The following is a 21,688-nucleotide window of genomic DNA, read 5'->3' on the forward strand; positions in this document are numbered from 1 at the left end:
AACGTACTTTCCATAACATCTTGTTCTTTTTCCCCTACAAACCTGGAATTTCCTGTCGATCGAATATAAAATAACAGTAACAACAGCAAATTACAGCTAGGCCCATTAGTTTCGCGCCGGGCGCGTAATATAGGCGTCTAATTTAGCGCAGCACATACCACTGAACGTATAATTTCTATTACGCCCATAGAGTCTCGTAACGTTAATTAAGTCCCGTATCGTGCGCAGTCGATTTCAACCGAGTTTATTTAAAAGTAACGATCCATTATCTACGGAATCGATCGAACGCCCGTTTGCATTGGACCGGCGAGAACGGGTGAACGGGGAATCCCGTTTACGTTTCCCGGAGACCATTAATGTGGACACTCTAGGTTCTAAAAATAATTTTTCACCTGAGAATCGTACGACGATTTCGACACCGAAGAGGCCGTGACAAGTGTCCGATCTATACGTATAATCAAGGCAACCGAGCTGACGCGGAATTAGAATCGCGAGAAACTTGTGACTCTCGACTGTGTCGCGACGCTTCGGTTCATCGTGGTGGTTGTTAACACTAGAACTACCAACGATAAACGCATATATTTTTCGATCGATCGATAAATATGGCAAACTTTTGAAAATTTACAAATTTATAAATTAACTTATTTCTTTAATGTCGTATCGTAATAAAAGTTACAAAAGATCTGCGAAAATGTGTTAGCAAGTAATTCGAGTTGCTTGATAGTTCTAGTGTTAAGCAGGGTCTATTATTGACGTTGTTCTGTTATCGATACGGTTGATACCGTGACCCAAATGTGTACGCGTGTGAATCAGTTTCGCAAGTTTCTATTCAACGATCGATCTTGTCTTTGCGTTAATCGAAAACAGAATCTCGTAATGATAATCGATCGTGTTCCGTCATTAGAGGCTCGACATCAACGTCGAGCATTTAGGCGGAAGGTTCTTTGTGTGTATTGATCTATTATCTATATTCGTTATTTCGACAATTGAATCAGTCACAGGCCGAAGTGAGACAAACTCCACTGTTTGAATTTTCTTTTCGTCAGTATAGGGTAGATGTACCAATTAACCTAAAAATCGTCTCAGTTTGAAATATAATATCATATAACATCTCTTTCATTAACAAAAAATAGTTTTAGACATTAAATATGAAGAATTAATTAATAATTAACTGAAATCTATGAGCAATCCCTATAACTGTCAGCTCAACAATTAAAGTAATTTTTACATACTTTAACAGTTCATTCTGTGCAATAGATATAAGCGAGAACAGTAAAAATATAGCTATTTCTTTACTACGATTTCACCATCGTTTCCTATTCACATGGTCGCGTTTCGGACGCTCAAATTGCACTTTCATTTTTCAACATCAATTTTTAAATACAAGTACATATATTTCTTTCTTTTATGTAAATCAGATTTCCAATTCAATAATAAAATTGTTGGTTCCCAATTCTTTATACGTTACATTTTTGCTACGTGAAATAAATAAAGTGACAGTACTAGGGACACTAACAGTACTTGGGTGGACAGTTTTTATATTTACCCTGTACTGCAAAAAAGAAGCTCAAAATCCTCTCTCGAGTCGCATGCATCGCGATCCAGTCGTCATTCGTTTAGCCAAACGACATTGACTCGAATGTGTGTTTACTGCGACGTCCGATCGTGTGTTATTTCTTCGAGTTGTTCATTAGCCTCTGACACTCGCGTATCAGGTCCGCCGCCATTGTTTTTCATTTTATGCAACGACCGTGTCGCGAACCCGTCGCTTCCGCCTCGCGATATCGAGTTCGCTGATGATTCAATACTGGAACTGCCGGAGTGTATAACCTCCACTGAATTAAATTGTACGATATACTGGGTGTCCCACGTAAGTATCGCTACGAAATTGTAAGATTTTCCTTGAATTTAAAAAAAAAATGTTAGACGTCTTTCATTAGGACGAATCCTGACAGATCCAACGACTATAAATGTGTTGCAAGAAACGTATAAATAATGTAGAAAAAATCAACAGAAGTTATGCAACATCGTGGTTATGTATGTATATCAAGGCGTTCGTTTCGGACACAATCGAACGTTCAAAGGTACAAACATACCGCAGCGTTGTATAACTTCTGATAACTTTTTATACGTTATTTGTGTCTTTCTTGTTATATATTTACGGTCGTTCGAATTCTTCAGTTCAGCTTTCTTCGTGAAATTTCGTGGCGAAACCTACGTGAGACACCTTGTATATTAATTAATATTTTATATATATTAGATACGATATATCAATACCATTGGGATCCGTAAACCACCGATAGAAACTGTCGCGGTGTAGACCTAACAAAATCAGTCCTTTACCGACATTTTGGGGGGGGGGGTTAATTAACGTAAAAACCACGATCACCAATCGTGGTTTTTTCGGGGGCAAATATTGTTTTTACTTCGGTCCGAAAAAATCCTTGATGAACCACCGTGTTCCGTATAACTGGACCGATCCGTGTTCCAGTTATACGCCTTCGTTTTATTTTTATTTCCCGCTAACCGTCCCTCCGATTTCCGTTTCCTTCCACAGATCGAAAAACGTCGAAAGTTATTTTTTTTTTATTTCCTTTTCCTTTCGAAAATCGGTCGAAAGTATTTCAGTAGCGTCACGGGTGGGGTGGGTGGGGGTTGATGGACCGAGTAATTAATATTAAAAGCGTACTCTCGTAAATAATGGCCGCACGATTCCCATCCATGATGATGGCGGTCGGGTCAAAGCGCCCAACCGATATCGATCTCTCCCATCCAAACGGTGGATCGTTCCGAGACACGAGAGGTTATGGAAATTGAACGCGACCCTCGATATCACTAAGGTAAATGCAATCGCGTCGACGGAAGGGGCCAGTGTTTGCAAATGCGATCGGTGAAGAGGTCAGGTAACAAGCATGAAATGTTACCGTCGTATCGTTCTGAGCTCCCTCTACTTCGTCTCCCGATTAAGAAATATCCCATTGGCCGGGAAAAGGAAAGAGGGCTTTTCGAAGACGCGGCGAAATTTGCGACCATTTCCACGTTGCACTTTTATTCAGCACTTTAATTCGAACAGTTACACAAAAATTCGAATATTTTCATCTGTCAATCTACATATATCATATTTGTCTTGCAGAATCGTTTCCCCTAACCCCCAAAAATCCATCGAACAGTAGTCTTGAATATTAAACCCTATTACTAGACTACGAATATTTATGAGAATATGAATCTTGAAGTATATACTAATTTACAGGCTTTAAGGTACGTTTTCGCGTGACAGCAAATCGTGACTTTTATGATCATGACTATGACACTGAATGTTATGACTTTTATCGTCGTGAAAACTAAATGTTGTGTTGTCGTGACATGGGTTTATATTGGCGTACAGTGTCACGACGACAAACGCGATCACTTTTACTGTCACGTGAAAACGTACCTTAACCGTTAAAGACGGTTACGGCTAAAGACAATAGAGTGGGAATATCTAAAAAGGCGGGAACACGACCAGTCTGTACTCAATATATGTATCGACCTCTTGTCACTCATTCTCAGTAGCGGTAAAGTGACGAGCAAACTCGGCTTCTTTTAGGAGCAAAAGTAACGTAGGGAAAGGGCCTTCTACCACTTGGTATTGGGAGTTACTGACATTTATGCCAAATTAATATTCGGTTTATCATTCATTTCAGTACTTGAAATAAATTTAGGAAGTGGTAGGAGACTTTTCTTCGACGTCACTTTTTCCCCTAGTGAAAGAAAAGTCTCCTACCATTTGGTAAATTTATTCCAAGTACTGAAATAAATGTTGCATTGAATGATAATTTGGTATAAATTTCAATAGTTCCCATTACCAAGTAGTAGGAGGCTGTTTCCTTAATTCGTTACTTTTTCCCCTAGTGGAAATCGAGTTTGCTCGCCGGTGTACACCACATCGATACACATTTATCGATCTCGAATTGAACTAACTCGATTCGACTCCCCGTCGATCACCGTGTCATATCGTTCGTTTCCCAAAACTCGCTACCAGATATACGCAGGTACTCGCCACTACCGATAAATCCGCCTATAAAACGAATCGTGTTCGTGGGTGGCCAGTGAATCTCGTTTATAACCAACACGTATTCCGGCGCGAGATGGGTTATATGTATATGTATACCTCGAACGGCGGGCATCCATGGTGGCGGGCTTTCTCGGCGGTCGTGGTAACGCGAGAAAATAGAGGAGAAGAACGAGAATGACGCTAAAACGATTGCGACGAAAAAGGGTCGAAACCGTGCAGCGAGATGGAGTTCGAGTGCAGCCCGGGGAAGTGCATACCGAGGAACTGGGTGTGCGACCATCAGCTCGACTGCATGGACGGTCTCGACGAGAAAAATTGTGGCAGTAAGTTTTTTAAACCGATGAAGCCCGCAGGTTTCGATATGTAGTTCAACGCACACGCCGGCGGAGGACCGTTTGCGAGGGACGAGACACACACGCACGGGATTGGAGGGGCTGAGAAAAGGCAGATAACTGCGGGACAGCGATGCCTCGGGTATTCGGGATCGAAAATTGCATCCCTTAATACCACGTTCCCATTGGAAACAGGATGGCAAGTTGGTCATTGGAAGAAAATATACTATCGGGAAAACACGTTCTGTCGCGGGAGAGGGTGTGTACTGGTAACGCATCTGTGAAGATTAAATTTCGTTCAAAAGACAATAATACAGGGTGTCCGATATAGAGGTACGATCAACAATAAAGTTATTGATAAATGCTGATGGTATCGAAATGTTATCGATATTTCGATATATCGATAATGTCTTTAAAATATTATTAAGGAGAATAGAAACGATTGAGACACTTTTGATTATAAGAAAAATTTGCGTAACACCAAGTTCACTAAACACTCGAAACATGCAAGTTGCATCTTGTCTGCATTGTAAACGGTGCTTGCACATTTATGCTAAAGTTCGTTGGAGCGTAGTTTCCGAGCTAGTACGCTGCTTTCATAATTTCACACGGAACATTCGTAACAAGTTCACGGAACATTAGTGTTCTCCGAGGAACAATCGGTTAAGAACTGCTGCACTATAAGTTTGTTTCGTTACTGAGATATAGTCCGATATTATATTGGTACATGATTTCTGTAACGGTAATAATGTGGACAAACATACCACGTATGACATTTTTTGTTCAGAATGATCCACGGAACACATGGGTAAAGTTTATTGAATATCTCACTGGACACCCTGTACATATGTATGTTTCACCTTTAACGAACGAAAGGTCACGGCACTAGGTGGCCAGCATATAGTTGCCTTAGATAGCAAAACGACCATACTGAGCAGACACGCGAATGGGTCACCTGTGTTTGTCGCTAAACATAATCAAGTATTTTTGGTTATTTGTCTAGGCATAAACGTAGAACTCGGAAGTTATATATATATTTTTTCACTCCTTGCTCATTCGTATTTTAGTATATAAATATTCGTAATAAATAAACTTTCAGACCTGAAGTAAGCAGTGGGGCTAGAATACGTAATTCTCTCGATAATTGTTAATAAAGGTCCGCTCGTTCGTTAAAGATTAAATTGTCACAGTCGTCTTTTTGCGTATCGTATTTCGTGGGGTACGAGCAGTACAACCTCTTGTGACAGAACTGTAAACGTCACCTTTCGACATCCGCTGAACCGAAATACACGTGTCCCAAAGGAAGGAAAAATCTGTTCCTGCGATGTTGGATAATTCTACCTCTCCTTCGAGATTTCTTGTTCTTTTTAATGAAATTGTCGAGTAATTTCTACTCTGAAATACACCGATCACGCGTACCCGGTCGATTCGAGCGTAGTTCCAGAGACTGTATTATTATAGAGCCATTTGCGTGACTAGAATGTCCGGAGAACGTGTTGCGGGCCCGACTTGGCGGGATTTATGGGTTTCGTTTGGAACGGCTGTTGATAATGTGTGGACCATTGCGCAAGTATCACTGGGAAGTCAAAAGCCTTACCGAGATGTGAAATAGTTTGTATTTGTTACGACAAATATAGAGTTCCTTGTTAGTTCACACTGATTTATTGTGCTGATTTTGCTTTGGGCATTAAAGATCACTCAGTACTACTTAAAAAAGAACAATAATCGCTATTAATGGAAACATTTTCTGTCATATAAATTATCTATATGTGAACTGTCAAGTGTCGCAAGATCGAGAACTACACTCGGAACGGTCGGTAATATGAGATCTACCGTATCGACTCTGGACGAACATTTTTGCGATACGAACGGAATACACCGTAGAAACGTGGAAAATTGACGTGATATTGACCTTGGGGATGCAATTCGCGCGATAAATACCTGAGGCAGCTCTCGACGAAAATAAAGCAACACAACGAATGTCGTTGTGTCACAACATTGCACGGACGGTGGGCGTAGGCCCGCCAGCCGATCTTGTCGGTGGTAAGAACTAGTGCAATCAATTGTCAATCTTGTAGGGACGAAGAATTGCACGGCGGAACAGTTCACCTGTCACTCGGGGAACGGCGAGTGCGTGGCACTCACATGGCTGTGCGACGGCAACCAGGACTGTACGGACGGCTCAGACGAGACTGAGTGCAGTAAGCTTCTGCATGCGGACACCTTAATATGCATGTTGCCTCATCTATACATAATCTCTGTACTCTTGTCAGCTTTTCTGTAATCTCCATACGCTTGTCACCCCTTCTATACAGGGTGTAAGAAAAATGTTGGAGGGCCCGGAAATGGGAGACTCGTGAAGTGATTTGAAACAAGTTTTTCCTTAGCAAAAATTTTGTCAGAGGCTTTGTTAACGAGATATTAACGAAAAACCCCGACCAATCAGAGCGCAAGAATTCGGCTGGTAGACTTGCTTACAAAAAATGTATCATTAATTGAACGTGGCCATCGAAGCGTTAAATTTCCATCTCTCTCGGGGGTAACAGAGCAATTTGATAGAGTAAACAAAATGGCGTGAAAAACAACGTGAAACTGTTGAATAATAGTTTCGCATGGTCCTTTGAGAACGTTAAATTTTACGAAATTATTTCAATAATAGCTCGACCGAAAGCTCGTTCAATCTATTTTCAATATGTTGGTTAAACTTTGGTGGCGGCGGAACCGTGAGGAAAGTTGAATTGGCCAATAACTAGTTAAATTTCACTCCTTTATCAGCGCTCTATTACACTTTCCTAATTGTGTAACAAGTTCTTCACCCTGTTAGCGGAGAGTTAATGCACGGCCAATTTAATAACGAACGCGCTTTCCGCGACTCATAAAGCCTCACAGCACTCGAATACTGCCCCTTTTTGTAACAATTACCCGCGAAAAGTGTCATTTAGAGCGCACCTAAAAAAGCAACATGCTTCCGGATTGTTACCGTTTTAATTGTAAACTTTGAGATTGCTTTTGATTTCGGAGCATCGGAGGGTCCACACGAAATCGGATACTCATTGGAGCACCATTTCGGATTTCGTTCATATTTGGATATATGTTATTGTAGTCTTTAGCAATATATAAACGTATCTCGAAGGATGTTTGAAAATTAAAAAAATTGTTGATTTTACAGCTGTTTGAAATTTAGGGTCAACCTTTTTCCAATAAATCATAACTATTGAATCAACAAACTGATCAAAATGAGCTTTATGAGTACTTACAGTGAAAACATAAAAGTACCAAATACAAATTATTTCATTTTAAAACGAAATATTTTTTAACCATTTATTTTGCAATTGTTTTCAAGAAATGCAATTTTATACTAGTAGGGTGTAATTGAAAAGTTTAAAAAAAGAAATGAGTATGTAGTCCTATTTGTCCTCGTTGTGGACAAATTTTCAAAATATCGGTCGGATGTTGCTGTGTGTGGAACGTTTGAAAAAACAAGGGTGCACACGTTTTAATCTCGACTCATAAATCCTTCTCCCTCGGCTTGGCTAGCGGGCTGGGTGAATTCGGAACGGTCGAAAAGTTGAGATTTATTGGACCGACGACACGCTCGACGAAAATGATTAAACAAAGGGGAAACTGATGGACTGTTAATATCGCGTTAGAGCTGAGCGCCTCCGTCGGTACACGGGGCTGCTTATTAGGGTGGATATTAAAAGTTAGCGTCGCGGGGGCCGTCGACGCCGCGCTAATATACAAGCGGAACAGCTGAAAATGCGCCACGCTTCCACTTCGCGTTTTTCAGGGATTAATCGGGGACACCGTGTGCTCTGCAATCGTTGCATGCCGCATGCTTCTCTCTAATTAAGCCGTTTTCATTCTTCGAAAAGTAATGCAAGTTCAATTTCGCCGTAAAATGACTCCGCTAGATGCATCTGTCGCATTTATATTCACCTGGTGCGTTTGGATTCATTTGACGCATTTGGGTTCATCTGTATTTAGATCTATTTGAGGCATTTTACAATCCATCTGATGTATTTGGATTCACCTGTGACATTCAGAGTCATCTCACGCATTTTCATGCACCTGACGCATTTGAATTCACCTGACGTATTCAGATGCTCCTAGCGCATTTAGATGCATCTGACGCATTTGACGGGTATAAATAGATCTACTGATCGATGTCTTCGTTTTGATACTGGCAATATGCATCGGTGTTCGATACAACCGTTGACAGAAATTGACAGTCGCGAAATTTCTATTTGAAAATGATATATATAAAAAATTACTTGTAAAATTGTTGAGATGAACTTTATCTGAGAATGTTCAGTCGTTCTCTTCAGTTAAAATCTTATTTTTACTTGGTATTTATTGCAAGTGATTTATAAAAAAAAAATCGATTTAACACACATTAGTTTGATCATTATTACTGTGTTTAGAAAATTGTAAATATCATTGTTTTAAAATTGAAGGTTCTCGATTAAAATGTTTCAATGGAGATCAACGGAGTCGATCCATTAAGGATGAATTTTAATCGGCACTAAGTGTTAAGATGTCATTCCCACCATTGAGGGGTCCCCCGTGGAATGACGTTCGATCACTCAGTGCTGAGAAGCCTTTGAACACTCATCGATGATTTACTGCATTAAGTGTCATAACGTAGAGTGCTTTTTCCTGTCAACTTCAAGGAATTTCGGATGTCGAGCTTTTCATATACCCGTAATATACATCTCCCTCTATACGAGCTTTTTCCCTGCGAAAACTGAAGACTAATCGCGCGAGCTGCGACGAGACGTTCGATTTTTCATCAAGTGACGTATGATTTGTTCGCCGTGTCGATTCACGAGTTATTATACATACGTCGATGCTGTTCTCGTAGTGTGTTTGCCTCTTTTGTGTTTCTTCCCTCGCTTACTCTACCGGTTTGCTGTATCCGACCCTTTAACGTATTCCATGCAATTTTCTTCACAAAGAAAAGTGAAAAAAAAAAAAAACAATGTATATAACAAATAAAAATCCTATCGTTTCATTTTAAATGAATTTAAATAATGGCAAGCCAAATAACCGTAAAGGGTCGAATGTAGCATGTATCCGATACTAGATGCAAGGAAAGATTGCCTATAAAGTGTTTTAGTTTGTAGATGCAGTAAGGCTCGGATGTTCAATGCACAAAAAATTACTTTTCACCCCGATTTAGCTAACGTGTCAAGACGATCTAATGTATTCGAGCAGTTTTTAGGTTAAATATGAACTAGCTCCCCGTTTTTGGGCATTTGAGCAGTCCCAGTAGGAGGGCACTAATCCGAGCCTTGTTGCGCATACATATTGATGTTTTTTTTTATGTGAATGATTAATCTTACGTGAATATTGTCGTATCGTAGTTGACATGTTTTGTTCGTTGCATTCCACGCAAGTGAATATTCAACGATATACAGTGTTGGCTTAGATATATGGGATTTCTTGAATTTTGGAGTTTTCTTTTGTAGCTACTAGCTTTTGCAATTATTCTGCTGAATAATAACTTAGAAAGAAAGAAAAAGCACAGAAGAATAGTGATGCAGTAAAGTAACATTAATTTATTACATATCCGTAATCGTGATTAAAGTCGGTGATTCTTTTATTCAATTCAAACATTTATATTATTACTGTTACTCCGGGACTTTGCAATAATGTTCAATATCTATGTTATTTACAATCGAATATCCATAGTTGAACTGCGAATGTCGATACAAATTTACGGTGTCCCAGATTAATATACACCTATAGGGATTATTACAGAAATCTATATTCTGTGCAATAGTAATCATTAATACAACCCATTCCATGAATAATCATACAAATACAGAGTACAAGAATATATGCACAATATAAAGCTTTCTATTCTAATCAGGATATCTACATATATGTGTACCAAAAAGTAATTCACTATGGTTACAGTAAGGGCGAAGTACAATTCAAATTTAAGATACCCTTTCGATTTCAAGTTCATTCAAAATGACATAAGGATCGTTTAGGTTTTTTTAAATAACAAATATTATTGAAGGAACAAAAATGTTCGAGTTCTTTCCAAGAAAATACAATATTGTAGGAAAAAAAATAGTGGATTATTTATTGGCACATCTACTACATATAAGGGACAAGAGCGATTATGACAAGTTACGCATAACCTTTTTCCACTCGATGATCTTTTACTCGCTTGCATCTGATTCTAATTTAACGGTAACACGAGAAAATAATAGATTATTATCGGTCCACCCTATACAAAGCCAACACTCTATACGGCGTTTCCTGTGGGAACGATCCAGCTTGTTCCAGTTCGTCGACGAACGAGCAGCTTCTTGCTGTATGTTAGACTTAACGTTACGCTGTGTCGTCGTCTTAGTAACACTAGACCGCGCTTGTCGTTGATCAAGGACCGGTTAATTGCCTCGCTTAATTACAGAACCATGCCAGCCAGACTTATTTCTTCCGGCGCGGTATCGTCTCGCGAGGGCGCAAACAAGCTCGTCTCGTATCGTTTAAATGCACGGCTTTCGCATTTTTGAAACGTGAATTACCGTACCTTAGAATTTAATTTCCAAGAAGTCAACTCGATATCCTCGACATCCCCTTTTTTACTATAATAATGATATGATCCTTGATAAACGAGTGTTAATGACGACTGTGTGCATGCCACGAATTTTTCCGTTTATGTGTATTCTCTAAAAACCAATTCGTCCTCTTATAGTAGCTGATCGCAAGAAAAATGATTAATTATCAAAATTATTGACACTATGGGTCAATATAGACCCGGGTAACGTCTTCTAAAAGAACTGAATTGTGTTTCTTCCGCATGCTGTGCATCCATGCTCAGTTGATTCGTGCCGCTTATAGCCGGCCGTTATACGATCGAACGGCACGGATCAGTTGGGCACCGTTCTTTTTTTTACCGTGATTATGTGATAGAACGTGTATACACGTTAATTGCAGATAAAAGTCACGAAACATCTCTGACGCTTTTCATTTTGTCTTTTCCCTGAAACGTGTTCCTGTTAGACAACACCTGTCGATCCGACGAGTTCACGTGCGCCAATAAGAAATGTATCCAGCAGTCTTGGGCCTGCGATGACGACGACGATTGTGAGGACGGCAGCGACGAGAAGGATTGCAAACAGGTCACCTGCGAGCCAACAGATTTCGCCTGCTCGGAGGATCATTGTATACCGGCGCGTTGGAGGTGCGACGGCGACATTGATTGTCCGGATCGTTCCGACGAAATCGGGTGCAAGGTTTGTGGGATAACAATATTGTTAAAAAAAGACAGAATTTAGTTCTGTACTGTATATAGGCAGCTTGAAATTTATAAATCGTATGATTATTTGTATTAAAAAAAATCAGGATGATCATCATGTCTCATCTGATTTTGCTAATTGATGCACTTCTTAAAACTAAACAATTTTTCACGAACAAAACTTCCACATTTCATTTAACTTTGAGTAAAATGGCAATGAGTCAGAGCCCTCTCCATGCTAAATTCTGCCGTTGTAGTCTCGGGTGGGAGAACGAATTTGTGCGCGCGAAAGTACGTGTGAAAAGGAAGTGTCTCGCGTGGCAATATGTTTAGTGGTAATATAGTAAGAGTCCACTGTACACCGACGAGCAAACTCGGCTTCCGCTAGGGGAAAAAGTGAGGTAGGTGAAAGGATCTCCTACCATTTAGTTTTGGCAATTACTGAAATTCATGCCAAATTAACATTCGGTTTAACATTTATTTCAGTACCTGAAATAAATTTTGCTAAATGGTAGGAAGCTCTTTTCTTACGCCACTTTTTCCCCTAACGGAAGCCGAGTTTGCTCGTGAGGGTACTCTGTATGTAGATTGCCGTTATACGATTTGCCAAATGAGACTACTTTCCAAAGAGTGGCTTAAAGTTACTAATATCAAGCAAGTTTCTGTCTTCAAGTGATTATGTCTTCTTTGTAGAAATTCTGTGTTGACAATTATACTGTTCAAGGTAATCTGATTACGTACAAGAAATATCATGTATCAATTCTTGTCTCATAACGAATTCAGTTGGTTGTACAAACTCAGTGACACGGTTTTGTCACCACCATTATGGCTGTCTAATTACCTTGTCTCCTGTCTCTTCTTGATACGCTCAGTGTTATTCTGAGCAATATTTATTTTCTTTATGGTCGTCAGAGTAAGCCCTTCCAATCATTTTTGACATTTTATAGCCATTGTCCAATGGCGGCCACCACAGTCATTGCAGCAAGAAGGAATTCGACTGCGGAGATGATATCACGTGCATACATCAAGACTGGATGTGCGACGGGGAGAAAGATTGTCCAAACGGCGCCGACGAATCGTCGGACCGATGTCACAATGTTACTTGCAGACGCGATCAGTTTCAGTGCGAAGACCGTCACACCTGTATATCAGGTATCCAAACAATCTTTTATCTGAACGATTGCGCGGAAAGAAAGGATATTTAATCATGAAATCATAGAAGTAAAACTTAAGTTTAATTGTAGGCCCACCATCCGAACCAGGGACGAAAGTCTGTAATTTTGACAAATGTTGAGTCGACTGTAAAATTAGCAAATATTAGGAATAGTTTATTGTCTGTTAAAGTAATATGTATGAATGGTTTTTGTCAATAAGTAATGGAATATAAAGTTCTTATTTTCGATGAAATGATTGTGGATGCGCAAGGATTATAGTAGAGAACAGCATTGTAGTGTAGATATCACTAAGTCATATGTGGTGACCTCACATACTATTATTTGTAGTAACCCTCAACGAAATCTGCTTAACTTTAAATGAGATTACTACACCGGTCCCTAAATGTAAATTAAGGCAGATTGCGGTAAGCCAAGAAACTCTCTTGCGTTCCACTCTTGCATGAATTTTTCATGAAACTAAGAGACGAAACTTACTGTCCTAACTAATAGGTTACGCAAACATATATTCTAGTTACTGGCAGAACTTTTTCGCCTGAATCTATGTACAATACATTTTTATACATAATATAATAATATTTCAGGTTATTTGTACTGCAATGGAAAAGCAGAATGCGCTGATGGCAGCGACGAGAAAAATTGTACAAGCAAAAGAATCACCTGTGATCCTGTGACTCAATTTGAATGTAGCGAGGGATCCTGCATTCCTATTTACAATGTCTGCAATAAAATTCGAGATTGCATTGGGTGGGAAGATGAAAGTGCCGAGCTCTGCGGCGTGAACGAATGTCTGAATAACAATGGCGGATGTTCCCAAATTTGCATCGATTTACCTATTGGTTTTCGATGCGACTGTAGTCCAGGGTACAGGTTAATTGATAACCGAACTTGTGATGGTATGACATGTTCTCGTAGATCAGAATAATACAGGGTGGATCAATAACTATGTCTACTTTGAATATTGCCGTTATTTGTAATAATATGAAAAAATGTTATATACAAAACTTACATGGTATAGAGGGGGGCATATTGTGACACAACCATTTTCTGCGTGGGTGAAGGCATAGAGGAGTTTTCAAGGAATTTTGAAGGAACAATATTTCATATTATTACAAATAACGGCAATATTCAAAGTGGACATAGTTATTGACCTACCCTGTATATAAAGTATGTATTTCTTCAATAACGAAATGCTATGTTTGTTGTTGTTGTTTATATTAGACATAGACGAGTGTCTACAGCCAGGTAGCTGTTCCCAATTCTGTCTGAACGAAAAGGGCACCTTCAAGTGCAGCTGTGCTGCGGGTTACCTTAAAGACCCTAGAAACCACACTCGTTGCAAAGCAGCGGAAGGCCATGCAAGCCTTCTGTTCACAAGACGGCATGACATCAGGAAAGTAGCATTAGATCGGCAAGAGATGACAGAAATAGTGAACAACACAAAAGTAGCAGCGGCGTTGGACTTTGTTTTCCGTACGGGTATGATTTTCTGGAGCGATATCAGCGAAAAGAAGATTTACAAGTACGTATTTTCTGTATCGAAATTCGACTGTTTTGTTCGGTCCTCTGTCAACTATTCCTTAAAATTTCCCGTGATTCTATAGAGCTCCTATAGACGAAGGTAACGAACGTACAGTTGTTATTGACGATGGTTTAACAACGTCGGATGGACTTGCTGTCGATTGGATATACAGTCATATATATTGGACCGACTCTGCGAAGAATACCATAGAATTAGCCAACTTCGAAGGTAATATGAGGAAGACTCTCATAAAGGACCGTATACAGGAACCTAGAGCGATAGCCCTGAACCCTTTGGAAGGCTGGATGTTCTGGACCGATTGGAGCGATGAAGCTCGTATTGAAAAAGCGGGCATGGACGGTTCCCATCGGCTGGTAGATTTTCGAAATCAATTGGATTTGTATTGAAGCTAAGAGCACGGTTTCTGACGCGTTGAACTGTTTACAGGTTATAGTGGATAATGACGTGAAATGGCCGAACGGATTAACCCTGGATTTAATAGGCAAAAAAGTTTATTGGGTGGACGCGAAATTAAATATAATTGGATCATGTAATTATGACGGTTCGGGTAGGCGGACGGTACTTTACTCGCCCGATTCGTTGAGGCATCCGTTCAGTATTACAACATTTGAAGACTATGTCTATTGGACCGATTGGGACAAGGAGACTATATTCAAGGCGAATAAATTTACCGGGAAAGAAGTTGAGGCCGTCACGTCGGTCCGAAGTCTGCAACATCCAATGGTCGTTCACGTGTACCATCCGTACAGGCAACCAGACGGAATGAACCAATGTCAGGCAGTGAATGGTCATTGCAGCCATCTGTGCTTACCGGCACCACGAATTAATTCAAGATCTCCCCTTCTTAGTTGCGCTTGCCCAGATGGCCTAACATTATTACCGGATGGTTTAATGTGTGTAGAAAAGGGTAAGTCGAATAAAGAGTTTGTATATTTAGGTGAGTGTAAAAGTTTTGATGGTTTTTCTTTATGGTCATATATATGTATAATGGCGATAGTATCATCTACGGGAAATGCATCAAAACTTTTGCACTGATCCAATAGTTCTAACAGAGTTACACGCATTGGTTTAATACGCAATGAATGATTAACGTGACATTGTTACGTCTTGCATGTCATTCGGATAATTTAATGCTTACGGTACAAATTCATAAGATACTTCAAATCGAGCATGTTCAGGAATTTACTTTCATTTTATAGTCTTACTACATTATTGACTTGCGATAAACATAATCGATGATTTTTTTTTTTTAATTCCGTTGTACGTCTATCGCTTCAATGCGTTACGTTTATTACGTTGTTACTTATATTATTTCGCATCGGTGTTGCATGAATATGGGATATTCCAGTAACCACAACTGTAGCGCCAACAACGCAAGAAAGTAGTAAGCCATTCAAGAGACTTGAACCGTTCAACGTTACCACGACGACCATTCGTAAGTATATTTGCACGATTATTGGAACAGTTACGTGTATATTCGCATAGTTTGTAGATCATAGACGTCTGGCTTTGGCTTACATTTCCAAATATAGAAATGTTTCAATAATTCATAATAATAATAATGTGGGACCTGCATCGTGTATAGTCCGAAACTTAACAACCAGGTTTTTCTATCTTCAAATACAATATATTTTGTACGAAACATTCATTTCCTAACGTCTACTAATAAGGAAGCTTCTTTAAGATTACAGCTTTGTGTATGTAACTTCGCGTTATAAAAACGAAAAGAATATTTGCTTTTAGATCCATCGCATTCGACGGATGAGGATGGAAAAAGTGGTAATGCGGCAGAGTCAACAGACGCTGGTTTAGTTGCTGGTATAGTGATAGGCGTGGCCTGCTTCGGGCTGTTGCTCCTAGCATTGGTAGCAGTATTATGCTACAGGCATTATCTTCATCGTAACGTCACGAGTATGAACTTCGATAATCCTGTGTATAGAAAAACCACAGAAGATCAGTTTAGTCTTGAGAAAAATAGGTTTCCACTCCCCACCGCTACCGTTGGAGAAGAGGTAATTACTTTGTTTGACGTATCATGCAATACATAGAATGTCATATTGTGTTTCTATATAATTTTACCGAACCCTTTGACTGCTGGCTACTCGAGAGCGAAGCGCCTTCTTTGTATGGCCGAGCTACAACAGTAATAGTTTCCACGTTAATCCCATTAAATTACTTCTTCACAGACTTTTTTTTTATTCCATATTTTTGGTTTATATATAAATACACAGGGTGTCCCAAAATAGCTTCGAATCCCGAAAATGGGGGGTTCCTGGGACGATTTGAAATAACTTTTTCCTTAGCAAACATGTTATCCGAGGCTTTGTTGACGAGATATTAGCGAAAAACCCTGACCAATCAGAGCGTGAAACGGTCGATCGCAGTTGACTACCAATCTACCAACGGTACCGCAGAAGCTCAACCGGTAGACTCGCGCTCTGATTGGTCGGGGTTTTTCGTTAATATCTCGTTAAAAAAGCCTCGAATAACATTTGTGCTAAGCAAAAAGTTGTTTCAAATCACCCCAGGAATCCCTCATTTGCAAACGTTGAAGCTATTTTGGGACATCCTGTATAATCACAAGATATTCAACTTATTGGTATCCAGCGTACAATTACCACCAAACGCCTATAGGTGCTGACAGTAGATGGTGATCGTTTTGCATCGAGCGTCAGTAGCAGTCAAGGTGTTAATTTGATATTTTGGTTTGCGTAACGATACATGTTTCAACACTTTAATTTCAATAGGCTCAGGAACCCTTAACGAGTCCTGGAACTAATGATTACGTTTAAGACTCAATCTGTCAATGAAACGGGCTTAGCAGGGCTGTTGAAATGATGTCGACCAAGTAACAAACAAAAAAAAAATCACGTGTAAAAAGCGACGAAGCGCACCAACGTCGAGCGAGCCTGTCCAGTAGTACGCGCCTGCGTTTGCCCGTCTGCCTGCCAACTCAGCTGTGATTATGTTTACTTTTTGTTCTTTGTACTGTGCCTATTCGTTTATAAATTTACGCATCTCGTCATTCAATTATATTGTATTGTACGCGCGTGCAACATTTAGATTTGCCCCGAGGCATAAAGGGAGAAATGTCTAGGTGAACTGTAATTGTTGCCAAATAAGCGTGCAAAGAGCGCTGATTTTCAAGTAGTTGAATAAGGTACCGGAAAATTCCTACTTTATAACGTTCTCTCTTCGGTTTTACATGCGTAACATGTAATATAGCACTATTTATCACACTAATGTGGGGTCACGTCGCATCTGCGTTTAAATTTATATAAATATATATATATAAATACATAGAATATTTTTATCTACATGTAAGATCTTTAACTTGTTATTGTTTCACTATTTATTCTTTAAGAGTATACGTTGTTCTCTAGGTTAATTTTCAGTTAGATACTTAGACACTGTTGCATTATTAAGATCACATGTATATAAAACGCAAGTTCAGAGTGTATCATAGAGATAATTTTTAAAATCATTAGTAACAATATTGGATTATCGAAAACCCTTTGCATAGATCTTTTCAAATCTGTTAAATTATTTATAATACGTTTTACCCGTGTATATCGTAAAATATTTTATAGTGCCAAAAAAAAAAAAAAAAAAAAAAAAAAAAAAAGATTTAATGGTATTTATAGCGGTCAGAAATTCTTTCCTGAAACCATTGTACACTTTTTTTCCCATACTGTATGTATAGACTTAAGGATAGCAATACTTATATTCGAATCCAGTAATAGTTCAAAGAATGGCGTTCAACCATGTAAATGTGTATCTCATTTTTGTACATGAAAGTAGATTTCTCCTTTTATGTCACATACGCGACACAAACAAGCAGTGTGCTGCGGGCACGTTACAAACATTATTTTTCACAAGCTGCCTGCGTTTACACAGGTGGCTCATATCATACTGAAATCACTTTTCTCACAGGTGTTTTTATTAACGTTACAATTCTAATGAAATAGTTTCGAAACCAACTAGATGTAATAAGATCAGCTCAATGACACTAAGTGTGACTGTATGTCTGTTAAAGTAAAAATGTTGTTTAGGTATTTCAACTCACTAAAATGAAGATCAGTGTATATGTATAGAATTATATTGCCTCGGGCTTAAAAGTTTTACTTATTATATACTTTATGATTATTGTATTAAATAATTCAATGTGAGACAGACGTTCTTCTAGATAAGATTACTAATACGTATAGTATGTAATATTAGGGCGAACTAAGAGCTGTGTATATTACTAAGTAGCAAAATAATTTACTTAAATGACAGTCCACTTTTTTCTTTTGTTTACAACCTTTCCAAAAATTTATATTTTTGTACAAAATTGTCCTAGTAATTTTGTTCACAATTAAAGAAAAAGAAAACAAACGTTTTACTGTGTAATGGATATTTTCAACGAATTTTACACTGATACTTTATTAAATTGAACTGCTGACAAACTTGAAAATGAAAGTTTGCTACTTTTTAATAAAGCACATGTTCTTACCTGCGAGTGCAAGAAAGCAAAGTCCAAAATTAAAATATAGAGGCTCGGTGGTGATTTTAATCAAAAGATAGCAAGAGTGTGGTGAGTATCGGTTGCAATTAATTGTGTGAGTCACAAGGCATAACTTAGCCAATCTATTCGCCAAAATCGTGTCAAACATTATTTCTATGCAATATATATTATCACTACACACGCATGATATAAATATATATTATATATATATATAATTTATTATAATGATTATTGTATAAATAAATATACAAAATAAATCACACTACCCTCATTATTATCATACCTAGTAAGAAGTGTAAAATGTATAATTTGTAAAAATGTACTTTGGAAATATAGAATAGTGATTAATTTCTTTCCCGAATTATAGATTAAATTTGGCGTGTAAATACATACTAAGCAGATATCGTAAGTTGCCCTGTATTGACAAACCCGGCAAACTGAACGACACAAGTGCAAGGGGGTACTTTGCTCAGTTGCGTGGCGCCAGCCACCCCCTACGCGCTACGGCATCATTTTGTTATTTTACTATTTCACTCAGTCTCGATGTGTCCCGTTCGCTCTCTTCGGAATCAGCTTATTTAATTGGCAACTTAGGATCTCTGTACATGTTCCCGCTATAATTTCAAGCAGCGACCATTTTCCGTTCCACAGAACGACCACGGTCGTTCGTCATTTCGGCGTGCGATTCAACTGAGACCAGCGAAGCGCTAAAGGCGGGATTCAAACGCATGCGTCTCGACGTTGCTTTCGGCTTACGTATCTTATTTATTACTTAAAATTTGTAACATTTAGGAAATGGATATTAAAGAACGAAAATTGAACTAGAGGATAAGAGGTTAGAATAACAAAGATTAAGGTGTAGAGTACCTTATATTGACGGCAGCATTTTCACTTTTCCAACTGATTCAAGTTTGCTTTCAGAATAACTCTTTTCTGAAAGTTACTGTCCGAAAGTCTGTTACACTTCGGTGAATTGGTGATCATCGCATATGAAAACAATCTTTCTACTGATGTAGACGACGGCAATGGTGTATTATATTTAAAGAATATTTTCTTTACTTCTGGGTAGTTTTCTAAAATTTTCCAATCTTTATCTATTTCTTCCAAGAAATGTAGTATCTGTAAAACAAAACTTTTTAAAATTAATAACATACGTACTGCATTATATCAACTTGAAAAAAAAATATGTATTTACCAATTAGGTAACAATTTACTGACCTGCAACGATGCTTTTGATGCGTAGTCTGTAAGTTGGTCCGTTGGATTGTCATCGAAATCAAAAAAATCTTCATGTGTTGATGATGTTGTGGGCATGGCTGTGACCGAAGAGTTGTTGTTTTTTAGTTCCTGTGTGATCGTTTTCTTGAACAGTTCCATGAGTTCGTCACGATGAAATTTTTCTATACACGGGAACCACCGGTTTTTAAATTGCGGATGTGACAATGCCGCAAGCGCAACATTATGTGCCTCTGGTGTAGTGAAATTGAAATAATTTGTAAATCTATTTTCTAAACTAACAAGGAGGCATGCACTTAAAGGCCCACAAAATGTCCACGTGTGTTCTGTTAAATTTTTCAACTTCCGTTGGAGAGACAATAGACAAGGTAGTAATATCCCGTAAAAGATATCGTTTTCTCCTTGCAAAATATCTATTGCTTTTGCTATCGGTGACGTACATCTTAAATGTTCTTTTATGTATAGGAAGTCATTTTTTCTTAATATATTTTTGATTCTCAAAACTCTTCCTATTTCAATAATTTTGTTTTCATGTTCTAATATTTGTGTTAGGGAATCATAGAAGGAATTCCACCTAGTCTCGCTAGGTCTTCTTAAGGTGTGGCCAATAATCCTCTCTATTTCTTCAGCTGATTTTGGCCTCATAGCGGCATTCCACAAAATATTGCATTTTTGCATGACTCCTGTGTGAATCACTGACAGCATGTCATTTCCGCGAATCGTTTGCATCATATCCGTCGTTACGCACAATTTTAGGGTATGTGCCGCACATCGAATGTGTCGGGGCAATACATAATCTATGAATATCCTGTTGGCATTTTCTTCTTCTTCTTCTTCTTCTGTCGATGAACCCAATGAAATGTCCTCTTCATCTTCTATTGTAATAGAAGATTCCTTTATTCCAAACAGTTTAAACGCTTTAACAACGTTACTAGCGTTATCTGTGATAGTAGCCACGATTTTGTCAGTGGTCAGGCCAAATTCTCCATGAATTGTCTTCAACATATCCGTTACCTTATCTAATGAATGGACACCCGCGAAGCGACGACATGCAAGTGCCGCTGATTTCCTCTCATACTTTGAGGAAATCCAATGTACTGTAACGGCAAAGAAACTTTTTCTTCTTGCAGACCATATATCTACCGTGGTGCAAACATATGAAACTGTCTTCAAGTCTTCTTTAATTTTATACATATTGTCTAAAAACATGTTGTTCATTAATCTTTCTACAGTGCGCCGGCTTATATTGGTCACTTTTTCCGAAAATCCTAAGTTTTGAAACATGCGGCGAAAATAAATGTCTTCCACTGATTTTAGGGGAATCATTGCACTAATCACATATTTCGTCACGTCCAATTCAAATTGATCGTCATCGGTCCTCTTCTCTTCTTTTCGAACACGTGTAAAATCTTCTACGTTTATGCTTTGTCTTCTTCTTTGCAGTTTGGCATTATATTCTTGAAATTCTGTAGGATGTTTCCGCTTTAAGTGTGAGCGAAAATTTGACGAAGAGGTCAAATGCCCCTTTATTTCTTTATTATTGGGCAAACAAATCTGGCACAAGCCAATCACACTTTTCTCCTGACGCA

At 38.6% G+C, this 21,688-nt stretch overlaps 2 protein-coding genes across 2 annotated transcripts in view; one reads left to right on the forward strand and one right to left on the reverse strand.

Moving 5' to 3' along the window:
- LOC107194528 (low-density lipoprotein receptor-like) overlaps window positions 1-17,654 on the forward strand; it is a 48,869-nt gene extending 31,215 nt beyond the window's left edge. Inside the window, exons 4-14 of the mRNA XM_015584170.1 lie at window positions 4,258-4,377; window positions 6,465-6,587; window positions 11,407-11,639; window positions 12,589-12,793; window positions 13,398-13,709; window positions 14,035-14,335; window positions 14,418-14,709; window positions 14,783-15,263; window positions 15,705-15,791; window positions 16,100-16,368; window positions 17,104-17,654. Coding sequence (XP_015439656.1) covers window positions 4,258-4,377; window positions 6,465-6,587; window positions 11,407-11,639; window positions 12,589-12,793; window positions 13,398-13,709; window positions 14,035-14,335; window positions 14,418-14,709; window positions 14,783-15,263; window positions 15,705-15,791; window positions 16,100-16,368; window positions 17,104-17,148 — 2,468 coding nt within the window. The 3' untranslated portion in view covers window positions 17,149-17,654. The remainder of the gene's footprint in view (window positions 1-4,257; window positions 4,378-6,464; window positions 6,588-11,406; window positions 11,640-12,588; window positions 12,794-13,397; window positions 13,710-14,034; window positions 14,336-14,417; window positions 14,710-14,782; window positions 15,264-15,704; window positions 15,792-16,099; window positions 16,369-17,103) is intronic.
- Window positions 17,655-19,736: 2,082 nt separating this feature from the next.
- On the reverse strand, window positions 19,737-20,625 carry LOC107194967. Its single transcript, XM_015584686.1, has 2 exons — window positions 20,082-20,625; window positions 19,737-19,982 (listed from the first exon to the last, which is right to left on the reverse strand). The coding sequence occupies exons 1-2, from the start codon at window positions 20,238-20,240 to the stop codon at window positions 19,752-19,754; spliced, it is 390 nt and encodes a 129-aa protein (XP_015440172.1). The 5' UTR covers window positions 20,241-20,625; the 3' UTR covers window positions 19,737-19,751.
- Window positions 20,626-21,688: the final 1,063 nt, after the last annotated feature.

The sequence above is a fragment of the Dufourea novaeangliae genome, unplaced genomic scaffold, assembly GCF_001272555.1.
Source record: "Dufourea novaeangliae isolate 0120121106 unplaced genomic scaffold, ASM127255v1 scaffold8, whole genome shotgun sequence".
In the NCBI taxonomy this organism is placed as follows: domain Eukaryota; kingdom Metazoa; phylum Arthropoda; class Insecta; order Hymenoptera; family Halictidae; genus Dufourea; species Dufourea novaeangliae.

What these genes read in the sequence shown, in the direction of transcription:
- LOC107194967 (XM_015584686.1), bottom strand. Translation starts at nt 20,240, where the DNA reads ATGGAACTGTTCAAGAAAACGATCACACAGGAACTAAAAAACAACAAC. An exon ending in CATCAAAAGCATCGTTGCAG is followed by an intron (nt 19,983 to 20,081) that starts GTCAGTAAATTG and finishes TTTGTTTTACAG; the next exon opens with ATACTACATTTCTTGGAAGA.